A 14,706-nucleotide genomic window follows, 5' to 3' on the forward strand; every position below is an offset into this window, starting at 1 on the left:
CTCTTCCATAATTTTTGATGCATGGTGAAGTTTGCTTTCTTTTAGTTTCATTTCCCCTAAAATCAAGGTGTTTAAATAGAAATTATACTGTTCAAAAAATAATTTCACTGTGGCAGCTAGGACTTAAAGAGAACTTGTAGCAAAATTTCTGTGACAAAATCATGGGAACCAGGAGCTCTTTGGTGAGGTTGTCTCCTCTCTTCCTGTTTCTGCTTTATTTTTTTGCTGTATTTTCTTGCCATTCTCTTTCTCTTACATGTAGGAAGATAAAAACGTCTGTGGGGGTTAAAGGGTAAGAATAAATGCTGGTCTGTCTGTCACTCTGGTGAGAGTTAAAAAAAGGTGACACACCCAGTACACCTGTGGACAGGCAGCACCTGTCTTCTGCTGGTGTTTCTGGGCATTGTTGCTCACTAGCTTACAAAAAAAAAAAAAAAAAACAAAACAAAAAAAAAAAAAAAAAAAAAAAAAAAAAAAAAGTGTGGTCAACAAGGATTTGAGAAACTCATTTGTAAATAATCTGAAGCTAAGACTGTTCCTGTAATATTATTAAGAGACAAAGGGTAGATAAAATGCTACAGAAATACAGGGACTAGCAGATTTCTCTTCTCTGCTTGCTGCTCAGATGTCTCAAAAAGGATGTGAAAGGGTAATTTATCTTTCTGCAAGGAGAAGAGATAAACTTCTTGCCTGACAGGATTGTCTGCTTCATCTTGGAGATATTTACCTTGAAGCTGTATGGAGTAGTCTTTGTGACTGTTGCTTATGCTTGACTTGCATCAAGATTGATGTGTCATTTCACTTTCATTCAGATATAATTTTGGATAGCTGGTAAAGCAGGGTTAATTTTAAATAATGCATTTGATGAAAACAGATGAATGATTATTAGAAACTATATTTAATTTTTCAATTTAGAAAAATGAATAGAATGAGTATAAAAAACAACTTTGAAAGTCACTTCTAAGTTTGACATTTTTCCCTTGAAGTAGTAGATGTGAACAGCTGGTGACAGAGAATTGACTGTACTTTGCCTTCCTATAAAACATCTTTGCACTAGAAAATGTTGATAAAAAATAATTTATTCATAATTCCTTGGGTATAGAAAATGTTCTTCAAAATGCTGATTCTTTTCCTGTAAATAATTTTTAAAGATCTGGTTTTAATAATATTTTTATTACACTTTTATTTAGTCTTTAAAGATGCCTTTTTAATGAGTTTTAAGCAAGCATGTTTAAAATTGTCAATTTGAAGTACACATTGAAAGCATACCTTGACTGGAATAGTGACTGTGTTAAAGGAACTCAATTTTTATTTTTAAATTATGAAAATAATTTTGAATCACCTGATGAAATTGATGGAAACAGTATATTCAAATGAATTACAGTTTAACATGCTTAAATTTTAAAAAATATTTGTTTCTGAGTTTTCATATATAAAGACAAACTTTTGATAATGTAAAAATTTACAGAAAGCAAAATTTTCAGTTTAAATAAATTTTAAAATTTTAAGTTGCATATGCTTATATGTTGATCTTTGATTGTCCATATTATTTATTTCCATGCCTCAGAAATCTTACAGTGTTACTATTTATAGTAACAGTTTTTAAATTATATTTACAGTTTAACTTGTATTTTTAATTCAGAAGGGCTTATTGTTTAATATAACTTTGTAATTCGGATATTCAATAAAAATATTTGCAGGGTAATTTCATAGAACTGAGCCTCTACAGAAATTTCAGTACATACCATTTAGAGGCAGTTTTGTTTATCACTGTTTGTTTTTACATCCCCTTAGGATACCCTAAGTAACCCAGCATGATTAATTGTGAGAGCAATTATATACAAATTTTGTATTCTGCCCACAGGCTTGCATGAAAATACTCTCTGTCTTCCTTTGAAGTTCACATGCTTATTTTATTATATATCTGTATCAAAGTATTTATGAATTTAATTCATTATTGCACAGCTAAGCATGATATGATATAGACATTTTAATGCCAATGTTCTCCCAAATTTATGTACTGGCTGCCTGGAAGAACTGGGCCTAATAGTTAATGTTTAACAATATTAATAATGATATGACATGGAGGTAGTTTTGTTGAATTTTTTAAAGATGCAATGCCTTCTTTGAAACAATTTTGTAACAGCTGAGTTTGTGGTTTGGTAAGGTAACATCTGTGCTGTGAATTAAAGAGTTTGTGGCTCGGCACTCCCTGCCCAATTCTTGGCAGTTTTCATAAATGCAGAGTATTAAATGGAGAACCTTCGTTGTTCCAGGCTACCTGGATTTCCTGTAGCTTTATCTCACTGAGAGCTTTTTCAGCTTTTTCTTTCTGCTGAACAAAGGTTATGTCTTGCCCTGATTGTGTGTGTGTGTTATTCCCTGGGGGGTGGGAGAGGGCAGGTGAGTTGGATGTGCTTCTAGCTTGGTTAAAGTATTCTGGGAACTTCAGATTATACTGTTACAAATTGCACCCGATAAGTTTACCACTTTTGATAGGAAAGGAAACAGACCTTTTCCTCACAGTTTCCTTAAAACTTATGTGCAGTACAGTAAGTTGCTAACATATATGAAACCAGTAGGGTTTTTCAAATGTTTTGTTAGTTTCTCTAATGGGCTATACTTGTTGCTGAAGTCTACAATTTTTTTGCAGGGCTTAATATGGTTTAAGCTTTTGACTGTGGGTGTTTTGGGTGTTCTTTTTTTCTCTGTTTTACCTGTTAATTATAATGAAGGATTTTGGAGGTAGAGAACAGGACATAGAACTGACCTTACAATACTCTGCAGACAGATTTTTCTCCATCTCTATCAGCACACATCCTGTTGTAGTACTTATTTTTAAGACAGCATTGCTGCTTCACCAAACATCCTCCTACAGTGAGAGAAATAGGGATAACTCTTGGCAAAAGCTTTGAGGCTAGTGACAAAATATGTTTGTCTTTCAGATCCCCAGCTCAAGGGTATAGTGACCAGGTTATATTGCAGGCAAGGCTACTACTTGCAAATGCACCCCGATGGAAGTCTCGATGGAACCAAGGATGACAGCAGTAATTCTAGTAAGTGACTGACCCAGGGGAATGTCTTAATCGCACACGCAGACCGCATCGCTCGAATGTGTATGCACAGGCACCGTGTTAATGCCTGCCTGCCTGCCTGCCTGCCTGCCTTTGGAGGGTTTCTGAATGTGTTTTGTCCCAAGGAGGAGGGTTCTGTCCCTTCGAAGCCTGGTGACCACCAGCATGGCTCGTGCAGGACATTGGCCTAAATGTGTTGCCTCTGAAGGGGAAGGCGTAAGTGCTCATGCACCTTAGGAGGGAGATATTTAGGCCAATTAATGTCTTCTGATAATTTTATAAAAGTGGTAAAATTATATTAAAATAATTTTTAATAAAAACTCTTTATCTAATATTTTTTTTTATTTTCCAATAAATAACAAAGAAATAACAAGACATGGAAATTAAATTTCCCAGAAAAATCTGAATTTACAAGCAATTAAATGTATGCTAAACTATCAAAGACCTTCATAAACACAAGCTAAATTACCTTGCTGAAGGTACTAAAAATTTTGGGGCTAAAAATCCTACGCCAGCCAGAATTCCAATGATTTTTTTGCCACTATAGAGATGGCAAAAGTGGCAGTTTTTAAAAATATTCCAAACAGAAGCGGTCTTGAAAGGCCGTGTGGGTTGCTGCTTTGGTATGCTTTTCCTATGATACTGCTACATTCAATGAGCATATATATATATATATATGTTTGATAACTTCAGCTGCAAATGGTAATTAAACAAACCTATTCTTACTCTAGAAACAGTTGATTTGTATTTTGTTTATTTTAATTATCATGACATATTTGAGTAACATTTCTGTGTCATCTTGAATTTTATTTTAAGCACTTTTAATGCACAAGATTTTTCTTATTATGCATACATAAATAACCCCTTAGTTTCCTTAAAAATGTTGAAATTAGGCTGCAGAAATTAAGGTATTTGAGGTTTCTGCCTTACATTGATAAAGTCCCTGTTTTAATTGATGCACAGCTGTCATTTATAACACCTTTCATCAGCAGATAGCATGATCATCTTTTATAGTTTATTTTAGAGGGCTTTTTAATTGAGAAAAATTGTTTAATATATTTTTATGTGTATCTCTCTGCTTGTTTTCCAAGTGTTTTTGTTCCCCTTCCATGCCCTCTGTGTCCCACCCCCATCCTTGTTTCTTTTCTTCCCTCCATGTGTCCATCTTTCCAGTACTTCAGTACTGGAGTACATATTAAGACCTGAAAAAAGACAAGATTACGCTTACTTTTTACACTTTGCCTAGATGAGTTCTAAGAGCTGTCTTAGGGTATAAGTGCAGATCTCTCTCCCTCTGCCCAACTCTCTTATTTTCAGCTTCAGCGAGAAGGTGTGTATGACTGCAACAATTCTATAATGTTTTATTGTTATTTCTGAGAGGTTTTTTAACTCTTAGATCTCTATAGATGTGGAGTCTTTTCAAAGCGAAACCACAGTGCCTTACTTTTCTCTTTTTGATGTTGTCAGCTTCACAAATCATCCTCTTTTTTTTTTTTTTTTCACTCTTTCCCTTCTTCTGTGCATTTCTGATTTTCCAGCTCTCTGCCCATCTCCCTTATTCTTCTTTTTCCAAAATGTGGAATGGATAGTCTATATTATAAATATTCTGAAATGTTGAACTTCTCCAAACTCAACCAAATACCATATAGAAGTACTGTGTATTTTGCATAAATATTGTTAGATAATTTGCTTTATTCCAAAATTATTTTTTAGCTAAAAAGTTGTGGAGGTTTCTTTCCACAAAGGCATTTTTTTCTGTCTTTAACTGGTGGGATTAACTTTTTCTTAACTACTCCAGTTTTCCGATATTTTTCGTAAAGACAGTTTAGAACAGAAGAATGCAAAACTAATGTGTTTGCCAGGAAGGCCTACAGTCTACATCTGAAATTTTGTTTGCATATATGTATCAACACTATATTAAGAGCTGAAAATACTTACCTATTTGGTATATTCATTATTGTATGAATATGTGTTTGTTTCTCTTGTGCTGCCAGTCAGTTTTTTCCTTTTCCATTTTGTTGCCTTTCATTTCCTATTGAACTTTTTTTTTCCTACTGCTTTTTTTTTTTTTATTGTAGCATATTTTGTTTTTCCTTCTCTCTTTCACTTTAAAACAATAATTTTCTAATGGATAGAATTTCTAGTGTTTTGAGATTTTATTTTTTGAGCTCCTTAGCATGATAATTTCTGTCTGAGCCTTACAAGTGAATAACTTTTGGCAGCTGCCCAAGGGAGAAAATCCTGCTTCTGACTGTGTTGCTTGCAGGCTGCCCATTTAATGTGCCCAGTGGGTGAAGGGATGGACAGGTATCAGCTATCCATAGGACAGATAGAATACTGGATAGTGGTGATGACTTCCGTTCAAAGTGTGTTTCAAAAAAAAGGAAATATAGACTGCCAAAGGGTGTGCATCTCTGCCAGCCTTCCACCTGTCTTCTGCACTATTCATTGTCCCTGAAGAGAGCCCACTGAGTAACTGGGTGTCATAGAAGCCAGAGGGAGCGAGGAGCGAGGGAGAGAAAAAAGATGTCTTTTGTCTTCAGCAAGGAAACTGTTTGAAGCTTAGTCATGCTGCTACTTTTTGTGCTGTTGCCATGTATTCTGTGTCAAGCAGTTAGAGAAGTACTTGAAGTTAAAATTCCCTCAAGTGCCTAGATAATTTTGTACTCATTTTACATGTATATCAGTAAACATAACTTTACACATTTTGGAGTCACAGTGTTATAGAAAGGTAGCTCAAACTAAGATTAAGATTTGCTTCTATCTGAAATCAAAATGAGTTGTACCAGCTGTTTTAATCAGCTACCCATTGTCCCAGTTTGCGTATAGGCTAGAGACTGCAGAGAGAGATGACAGCATTTTTAGTGTATCACTGTGTGCAAAAAACTTGCATGAAATAGGGAGGAAGACGTGATGTGCAACTGCATGAATGTAGTTTCGTCTACTCATGTTGATGGCCATTATATTAGAACCCAACTGAAACAGACCAACAGGTTTCAGTTCATTGTTGTAATTTTGTTTTATAACTTTTCCAAGATAATAATGTTTCATGAAACAATGGTAATTAATGCACCTATTGGTTAATGGTGCTGAGTTTCCTTAAATCACTTTCCCAAATTAAGGCTGTTAGCCAAACAATCTTGTGTGTACAGTCTGTATTTCTTTTTGCCCCAGTCTTAGTGATATCTTGTTTTAGCTTTTTTTTTAAATTTAATTTCTCTAATACCTTTCAGTTTCTGATTTGCTTTTGTGTCTTGCTTGTAGCAAAGGCAGGAGTGACTGTGGTTAAAGCTGTAGCTTTCATTACTGAGGTCCTACTCAGTGTAGCTATCACACTCCCTCTAATGTTCCTGGACTTCACAGGTGCAAATGCAGCTTGCTTCACTGGCCTCATCATTATTAAATAAGAAAAACAAGCTCCTGCACAGAAATCACAAAGAGATAGAAATGCGCTCCATATGTGCTTGTAGTAACTAGCATTACGTTCTCCTCCTGTCCTCCCCACCTAAACCTGCTCATCTTTAGGCTTTGGTTTATCTTCAAAGTTTTGTCTCATGAATGAAGGGTAGGTTTAGTAGGAAGACTAATTAATTTGAGAAACAGACAATTCCAACTTTTTAATTTCTGAGATTGAAACCCTGAATCTTTCAGCTCTACAGCTTGTTTTAATTCACTTAGAGTGTATCTCAGCCAACAACCACTGAAAAAATGCAACATAAATGATGATACTTTCCTTTATAGGTGACAGACCTGATTGTAACACTCAAATGTTGCAATTTGTACCCCTTATGAAATTACAGTTGTGTTTATAACATGTTTATAATATTCTCTGATTAAAAGACCATTACCTAGTAGTCTTATTTCATAAACTGCTAAATGAAAAAGTGAACATTATCCAAGAAAATGTACTTGGCTGTGCTGTGCACATCTTTTACTATGCTGCAACATGCTTAAATTCCTTTGTGGTGCTTGGTGCCTGGTAGAGTTTCTCTTCAAGAAATCCTGCAACCATTTAACATTCCTTTATTTTAATCTTTTCATGCATACTTCTATTTATATCTTCCAAATTGAACACGGAAGTATTAACTTTTTAATGTCTTTATAAAATACCTACCACTATCATAATTTGGTTTGAAGGTACTCATAAAATAACCTTTACAACACCCTTGTAAGGTAAAGGAGGTAATTAGACAGAAATAAAGCACATAAAGATTAGGAAAAAAACACCTGCAGTGCTGTTAAATTTGGATTAATGAATGTTAATTTTGGATTACTGCACTGAAATATCTGCAGCCTGATGCTTGCACTGGTTTTTACTGAAGTTTATCTTCAAAGAATTATACAGGCATTTACTCATCTATTTACACCATCTCTGGGAGTTAGGTAAGCCTGTTTCTCCCACTGGGATAATCTTAGTCTGACAGGTAAATGTTCAGTCATACTTAGAAAAAAAGTTTTAATTAATTCTTCTGTGAGATCGGCCAGGTAGAATTGGTTTGCTCCATAAGAAATGGATGGACAATTCTCTATAAACACCAAACTCCTTGCAGTCATTGCCAATCTAAAAGATGTTTTGATGGAGTTGTCATTTTTGCCTGTGGGCCCGCAGATGAAAATAAATTGAAGTAGTTGCCCTGATCTGATTGGAGATTTGGTACCGTGGAAAGTTTTTTTAACTGCCACAAGGGCAGTGAAGAAGAGGCTGCAAGTTCAGAACTCTTAAGCAGTCGGTCTGTAGCAAGAGTCTTGAGAAAAACAGTAATCTGTAATAACAATTTTCTTGTAGCTACAAGTCAGTTGTACCTAAATAGACTTTCACAACTATATGGAAATATCTGACTACAGGCATTTCAGATTTCAAGTTAATGGACTGTGTTGGTATAACATAAAAGAAGGAAAACGTTATATGGTGGTTTTGTGTTTTCCTCAAGAAAGGAGTGATTGCTTATAAAAAAAAAAGTGGACTCAAACTTTTGCTAAAACTTTTTGAGGATTAGAATCCAATTCAGATTTGGAGTTCCTGCAAGTCTCCTCCAACAAACCTAAACAAATAACCTTTATTCATGCCAGTTGTTCCTGCTAACTGTCCCCACCCCCCATTTTCTGATCTTTTTTGTGGTGGGAGTAGGCTTGCAGGAAAAGGCCTCTTCTCTTGCCTTAGGAAAAGGCAGAGAACCCGAATGCTTTATAGCTGTGGTTTAGATAGGATACAAAGCAAAGCTAAGGGAGTGTGCAGTCTTAGCACTGACAAGGAGAAAGGGTTTTGCTTGCACCATTTTTGCCAATCAGTTCCCTTGTCTTCCCTGATGTTCCCACATTCTATTTATATTTGGAATTTTCAGGCTTTCTACTTAAGTGTGCAGCATGGCAACACTGAGCACCAGGCACCGCTCTGTTTCCTGGGCTGTTGGAGGGTGTCCCCCCCTCAACTCATCTGTGGACTCACTGAACTGGCGTTAGGCACGTAAAAACTCCCCAGATTTTGATAACAGGTTTCAGATAATTTTCTTAAAGAGAGAAGGAAGCAGGGGACATGGCTCTTTTTAGCAACCCCCTCAGATAAAAAACATATGTTTGGCTGTGCAGAACTAGAATGCCAGCAGACTCTAGAAGGCTTTCTGCTTTTCTCAGAGCAAGTTTATACTAGAGTGAGATATAGCACAGGGGAATCCTAGGAAAGTTTGAAATGCATAATTGAACACAAAAGTCTTGCTCAGTGAAGAGTACTGCCCAGTCAGGTTCTGGAGGAAATCGAATTTCTTTTGGCCTGCTTCAAAGTGCATTAAAACCACATGCTGTGCCTTATTGGTGCATGTTTTGCTGTCCCCAGTATGAAACCCATTGCTGAACATTTGTCAGTCAATAGGTGAATGTAGACTGGCTTCCCTAGTTTCCCTCAAGTCTGAAGGATTCTGTGAAGCTTATTGAATATTCTGACTGTGCAGAATTGCAGCATTTCAGGTCACACTCAAATTTTAAGGGTTTAGACTAATTACAGGATCTCTGAAAATCTCCAATTAAAATTTGGTGGCAGTAAAAGATGCATTACATGCCTTCCACAGTTCTTTCTGAATTCACCAGCAACTATATGCCACTTCAGTAACTTTACAGGCTGCACAAAACACTGCTGTGTTACAGGCCTGTAATTCTTCAATGGTGGTTGGATTTTTTTTTTCTAGCTTTGGTGCTTTAATTTTATTGCTAATATGGTAAATAATATCTACATTTCAGAATTTTTGACTAAACCACTATGAGTACAAATTATTTTTCATTAGCTGACTTACTTCTTGTGGCTGACTTGTCTTTTGTGTTCACCTCTTTTCTTTATATAAGTATTGTTTGTTTTTCCTTCCTTGTGTCCCTTCAATTGTTTCTTCAGTCCCTTTAGCATGGTTTGCTCCTGCAATGTCTTTTCTTCTAGGAAAAAATCCCAACTCAATTGCCATCTGATACTTTGTTTTGCTGTGACAGACTCCCCATCCACAACCCACAACAGTGATTTTGCTGGTTTTGACATTGTTTCATTTGAGGATAATGAAATGAATGGATAATGAGGAATTTATAATTAATTTTTGACTTCTAAATTACATTGAACTAAAAGCCCTCAAGCCATGCAGTCTTTAGCCTATATACTCTTAGGATATCTTTTCTGTGAGTGCCATATTTCATTGTTTTACATTTATTAGAGAGGGAACCTTATCTGTACCAAATATTTTTTTTTTTTTTTAGTAAACAGCACTGTAATATTCTAGCATAATGGAAAATTTTGGAAATGACAGAAATTAAAATGATATTTATTTGTGCTTATTTTTGTCATCTCTTTTATTTTCTTTGTAAAGCTGCTAAATTGTTTTCAGTTCTTCTGAAGCCCTTTTCAATATATTTTTCTTTCTACCACTCTAGGAAGAACTCTACTACAATTCCTAGCTTTATATTGGCTTTGTGTATTCCTAAAATTACCTGATGTTACACATTCTTTTTCTGCATGACAATGCCGAAGGAAAGGTGTATCTTTTTTTTATACATGCCTATATTTCTAGTAGTCTACTTATGTTTTTTTTTTCTCAGTTGTAAAGACTTGATCATATTCATCATAAACAAACTGGATTGATTTTTGTCTTTTGTCCAAACAGGAATTTTCACACTTTGAGAAATGTATTTATCCATTGCAATTACATGATCTTTTTTCTCTTGATTTGGGCTTTAGCTCTGGATTTATGATTATAGATAGCCTCATCCAGTACACTTTTTGGTCACACCTATGGATGTCCTTCTCAAATTTTGAGGAACTCACTGTAGGTGTTACTGTGTTCCTGACACCTGACTTGGTAGAAACAGTCCCCAGTGCATATGTTGGATACACAGGTTGTGCTTTTGCTTTTCTTCCAAAGACTTGGGAATCCATGACTTATCCACAGTGGAAAAACATTTAGCATAAACTCTGTCTCATCCAGATCTTTTCTTCCAAAACTGATGTGTGCTTTGTATCTAATTTTCTAGCATGAGTCAGTAAATGTAATATAGGTGTGTGCTGGCATAAGTTTTAGAAGAACTGGTTCATGCCACCTACTTACACAACTTGTGTTTTTCTGTGGTGTGGCTGGTAAACTCCCACTCTTCACACTGGTCTTTTTTTCAGATAGTAATCAAAGTTGTGGCTGTTTGGATTACTACAGAGGTATACAGGATTTCTAGGGTATTTGTTATTAGGTGGTTTTCTAATTATTTTCTAATTATTACCCCAAGTTCTGTATTCTGTTCAATAACATTTATGCACATTTCAAGTCAAGCATATATTTCAGTGCTTTTATCAACTATGATAAGCATCTGTCATTACATGACACCGGTGTCTTACTGCTTGTATCAAATATATCATTCACAAAAGCAAAAATAATTAAATCACAGATCCTTTGACATCAGTCTTTAATGAGGGCACCTTTTAGTTGAATACCATAAAAATGCTCAGGAAAATAAAGAGCTACTTGACAGAATCAAAGAAGCAATTTTAAAAGTATAAAAAATGATACAGGAACTGTTTTTCTTTCTTTTCTGCTAATGATGTTTATTAGACTATTGTATTACCTATAGCATATTTATATCTGGTCATGTTTTTTCTTCTCAGCTTTATTCAACCTTATACCAGTGGGACTTCGAGTTGTCGCTATCCAGGGTGTAAAGACTGGGTTGTATATAGCCCTAAATGGAGAAGGTTTCCTCTACACATCAGTAAGTACCTTGCTGAACTGTGTTTAGGAGGCACAGCTGAAGCTGAAATCTACAAAGGAATGAGACTCCTGTCCACTTTTAAGAAGTTCTGTAATGTCTGTTGCACACACCATGCTTGTGTGTAGCATAAATGGGACACAGTAGAAATTACTGTGTACTACGTGTAAAAGTCTGAATGTTAGCAATCCTAAAAGCACATACCACAGACCTCTTTTCCTGGCAGGCTGTCACGGTAGAGTGCCATAAGCCACAAAGATTATAATTTTCAATTCAATTCTTCAATATTTAAAATAAGGACTTGCAATTATTTTCTTAGAGACTTGTAGATCTGAATCCAAAAACTGCTCCAACCATTATTTTTATTGATAAGATTTATGAGTGCAACTTCCATCTAAAAGCTCATTAACAGCCTTATGGTTTATCACCATAATCTTGTAACTGTATGCTTAGCATTATTGATTTTTCTATATCAGATATAAGGAAAATAAAGAGTTCTGTGAGGGACTATTACCTCTGTAGAATCATCAAAGTTTAAAAAAACTCTTTTGAGTCACAAAGAAGACTGCTGGATAAAGTGACTGGAAAGACCTCAGATTGCTTATGATATTTCAAATGATTTGATGCTAATCACTCAGTATGTTATGAATATAAAATTCCTCAGTTTTGTATAAATTTAGGGTCTTAACTTCCTCTGAAAGACCGACAGCCTTTATTGTGAACAGGCAGTTCTGTCAGATATTAACAAGGTGGCTTAAAGGATTTTTCATTACTATATTTTTATTGACATCTATGTTAAATTTATTTACAGAGTGCTTTTTCCATTTTTTGGATCACATAATTCTTAATTCCCAACTGAGTTACAATACACTGCTTTGTTTTCAATGTCCATTGAAAGGAAATTGGAAAGATTAAGTTTCTGATGCCCTGAGGGAAAGTATTCTGTTTGTTTCAAACACACAATTGTCTTGCAAAAGCTAATTAGGAAGAAAAAAATGGAACTCATCTTGAATGCCAATGTCATGACAAAGAGAAAATCCTTCCTCATAAAATGCCTGCTGGGAACTCCAGCAGTTTTTTCTACCTTTTTTTTTTTACATCTGTTCAAATAAAAATTCTATCACAGGAAAACATGCAATATTTGCTATCAGAAGGAAGAAAACTTGAAGAAAAAACTTAGAGCTATTAGAGAAAATGAATTACTGGTTTTCCAGTTCCATCGCATTGTGGGGGAAGGTAATTTCTGGATCATGGCATGAAGAGCAGTTTCTTTAATGTGTTGGCACAGTGAAGAGTACATTCTTGCCCAGCACTGTTCCTGAAATGAGTTCGCAGTCCTGCAGAAAGAAATACAAATTTCAGAAAATGTGCTGTTTCCTGATGGTTAATTTTGCAGGGGGACCACACATGTACAAATTGTGGTAGGCACTGTTTTAATGTATTATTCTGGAAATGATTCAAGTTAAATGAAGTTAAGTGAAGCAAGGAAGTGAGTGTTTTTATAATGTACTGCTTACTCTTCCTTGTGAAGAGAATGAAAGATGAGTGGCCCATTAAATTACAAAACTGACGCATTACAAAACACAGCAGGAGACTTTGTTATGTCTACAAAATTATTTTCAACTTATAGTTTTGCCAAGAAGGAAAAAAATAGCATTTGATCAAAATTTAAAGACATTGGTTTCAAAATATCAGTACTGTAATACAGGTTTCTTTGTTTCATGTTAATGTATTGACAACACTGGTAATACATTTTTGTCTCAGCAATTGCCTGCTTTCACCTTTTAAAGACTATTGCATCTGAATATAAAATGACAAAGCATCAGAAAGAAGTCTGTCTTCTGAGAATCAAGATAAAGAAATAGTGTATGCAGAATTATATATCACAATTTGTAGAAATTTTTTTTTAATCAATTCTTTTCTAGTACTGTCTTGGTGGACTTTTTGACTCTTTTTCACATCTGTGTATCTGTTGCACCTAGATGCAGAAGTTCTGTATTACATGTCACATATTTTTCCCTTGGCTATTTAGGAGAGAATGGGAGAAGAAAGTTTTCTAAGTTTCATATGCCAACTGCCATCACTGAAAAAAACTGCTGCATAATGGGAATGATAGTTAAAATGTACATATATTTATATTTATTACATTTTCTTATAAAGATTTAAAAAATGTAAGCATGCCCTGTAGGCTAAGCAGCATTTTTAGTCTAAGTTGAGACTGAAATTCTGTATAGTCCCTCTCCACACAATAGCTGGGTGTCCCTTCTTCCCATCACATTCATATTCACAGTATAAGAAAGCTGTATCTTGTGAGAATACCCTACATGTTGATACCTCTCTTCAGAGACTGAAGGCCCCAACTCAATTATTTTTATCATAAGGTTCACATCACGTTGACTAATTAAGCAACAGCACTGACAGGAAAGTTATTATGTGTGAAGCTGCTGTGTGTTCTTTAAGAAGAAAACAAAGGTACAGTGACAGACTAATTTTGCAAACAGATTGTCAAATGAAAATTTACATTATTTCTTGCCTTTTTAAAAAGCCTTTTTTTAATGGTTGTTTACATCAGTTTGAGATTTTTTCTTTCCCCCACTCCTTTATTCTGCCATATTTAAGATTTATTCAACTATTTCTCAGAATTAGAACTAGAAAAATGTTCAGAAACTTCATAGAAGAGTGCTATGTCAGTATTCCTTGGAACAGAAACAAGAGGACAGCAAATTGTGTAGGAAGATCAGTCTCAAGAGTTTTTCATACCTCTTTTGCCTGCTGCAGCACTTGAGATTTGTATTCTGTCCTTTGAGAATTGATTGAGCCAAGGTCTCTAACATACACTATCAAAGCCTTGTCAAATAAAGGAGAAGAAGAATCTTGGGAGTTTGATAGGGTTTTGCAAAATTCCTTAGAGGAAATTTCCCATTTTTTTACCAAAAACATAACATGATTTTTTCTATGCATTTTGAGTAATTATTTTAATACCATAATTAATTATTTTCTAATATGAAATATGAGAACAAGAGTCTTTTCATGTTGTGTTTTTCTGTGTTCTTTTAACAATGAGCAATGAGAATTATAAAAGTGAGTTGAAATTTATTTTAGATGGCTTAATGAACTGTGAATAATTTCATATTTATGACTGACTAAATAACTGTGAAAGCTAGTTGGACAATCGGGATTTTTCCCCAGAGAGCCATCTCAGGTACTAGCAAGATCTTTGAAATTATAGTTATGGACTTTATATGTTAAAGTCAAAAATTATCCCTTATTCCTTTCTTCCTTCTGAAAGGGTGAGCAAGATGAGGTTTCATTTCCAGATTTTGTCTTGTCAAAATCAAAAGGAACGAAACCGGCTCAGTGCACTGAAAAAGGGAGCACAGCTGCAGGGATTCTCCATGGGGAACAGGTA

General features: G+C 35.0%; 1 protein-coding gene across 2 annotated transcripts in view; it reads left to right on the top strand.

The window, feature by feature from the left end:
- The window catches only part of FGF14 (fibroblast growth factor 14), a 376,169-nt gene that overhangs the window by 285,473 nt on the left and 75,990 nt on the right, over positions 1–14,706 (top strand). For both annotated transcript variants that reach the window (XM_053935886.1, XM_053935887.1), the window contains exons 2-3: positions 2,946–3,056; positions 11,197–11,300. In XM_053935886.1, coding sequence (XP_053791861.1) covers positions 2,946–3,056; positions 11,197–11,300 — 215 coding nt within the window. The remainder of the gene's footprint in view (positions 1–2,945; positions 3,057–11,196; positions 11,301–14,706) is intronic.

The sequence above is a fragment of the Vidua chalybeata genome, chromosome 2 (assembly GCF_026979565.1).
Source record: "Vidua chalybeata isolate OUT-0048 chromosome 2, bVidCha1 merged haplotype, whole genome shotgun sequence".
Lineage (NCBI taxonomy): Eukaryota > Metazoa > Chordata > Aves > Passeriformes > Viduidae > Vidua > Vidua chalybeata.